The sequence below is a fragment of the Tupaia chinensis genome, unplaced genomic scaffold (assembly GCF_000334495.1).
Source record: "Tupaia chinensis unplaced genomic scaffold, TupChi_1.0 Scaffold143647_1, whole genome shotgun sequence".
NCBI classification, from domain to species: domain Eukaryota; kingdom Metazoa; phylum Chordata; class Mammalia; order Scandentia; family Tupaiidae; genus Tupaia; species Tupaia belangeri.
Window position 1 is genome coordinate 547,986 of NW_006203496.1, and position 1,423 is coordinate 549,408.

Genomic DNA, 1,423 nt, shown 5'->3' on the forward strand with positions numbered 1-1,423 from the left:
CGCTGTTCCCGTGGTGGGGCACCCCGCAGTCGTCTGCAAAGTGCCCTTGGGAGAGCACCAGGCCAGAGGGTCCACGAGGGCTCCGGATGGCGGGCTTCTCAGGTGCCGAGACTCAGTTTGCATCTGCTCTGTCAGACCCAGGCTCGGTGCAGCCAGCCTCCATGTCTACCGCAGGGTTGTTCTCCGTGTGCATGCGGCCATGTGTGTGGCAGGCGTGTGTCTGACTGGGACTGGCACTCTGGCCTCTGAGGACACTGTTCCCACCTACTGGCACCCTGAAACGGGCTGTGGGTGGGAGCAAGCAAGAAAGCTGCTCAGTGACCTGCAGGATGGTTTGGTCTGCCTCCCTGAGGCGCGGTGGCCCTGGGCTGGGAGCAGCCGCCTCTGGCTCCTGCCGTGCACACTTCTGCCCCCTCTGGCTGGGCCGCTGCCTGCAGGCCCTGGGGCTGTGGACAGGGCTGCGGCTCTCTCACTGGGCCTGCCCGAACTCATGCTCACTCTTGGCCCAGCCTTCTTCTTGTTTAAGGAATTATGTGTTTTTTTTCTTCTGGCGGAGAAACGCACGGGACCTCTCCTTGAGCGCAGGCGCCTTCTGAGAGTCCTGGTGCTCCCGGGATGGCAGGTGTCCCGAGAACAGGCCTGGTGATGGGACAGGGCTCGGTGGGCTGCAGGAGAGGGCATGCCTCAGTGTGCCCTGTGTCTCCAGATCTCCCCGGAGGTGCTGTGCAGGGAGGGGATCCAGGTGCACAGGGCCGTGCAGCAGAGCGGCCAGTTCGTCGTCTGCTTCCCGGGCTCCTTCGTGTCCAAAGTGTGCTGCGGCTACAGCGTCTCGGAGACGGTGCACTTCGCCACCACCCAGTGGACCAGCACGGGCTTCGCCACCGCCAAGGTGAGCGGGAGCCCCTCACTCACGCGTGGCTCTGCACTTCCGACTGCACGTTAAGGGGTGCTAGAAGGTTCTCTGGGAGGAGATGCTGGGGCTCGCTGATCATGCAAGATTTGTGATCCAGTACTGAGCAACTCCCCAGTATTAGGACAGTACTGAAGGGCTCGGAGTCAGCCAAGGCAGCCTGGTCTCACGTGGCGTTGGAGTCCTGGCGCTGGCAGCTTAAGAGTCACCGAGTGTGTGCGTGTGTGTGCACACACGTGTGCCCAGGATCCCAACAGGGTAGACAAGTGCAGGGGTTGGGGTGTGACCACACCCCTCTGAGGGTACTTTCTGTGTCTCTCTTGCTGGTGAGCACATATGCCCTCTGGCAGTTAGAAATATGTGGGTGGGAGATTTTGCCCCCTCCAGCTTTCCAGCGGTCCCGGTGCCCAGGTTGCAGGTACACCAGGGCACTGTGCAGTGATCGGTAACCTTTAAGCACCGGCGGGGTACCGAGGTGGTCGCCCGCCAGCGCCTGCCCCCCGGGGAGGCAGG

The 1,423-nt window shown here is 62.7% G+C and overlaps 1 protein-coding gene across 1 annotated transcript in view; it reads left to right on the forward strand.

Annotated features, from left to right (window-relative positions):
* Window positions 1-1,423, forward strand: part of JARID2 (jumonji and AT-rich interaction domain containing 2) — a 268,700-nt gene that overhangs the window by 259,149 nt on the left and 8,128 nt on the right. The window contains exon 15 of the mRNA XM_027766735.1: window positions 647-889. Within this exon, the coding sequence (XP_027622536.1) occupies window positions 647-889 (243 nt within the window). The remainder of the gene's footprint in view (window positions 1-646; window positions 890-1,423) is intronic.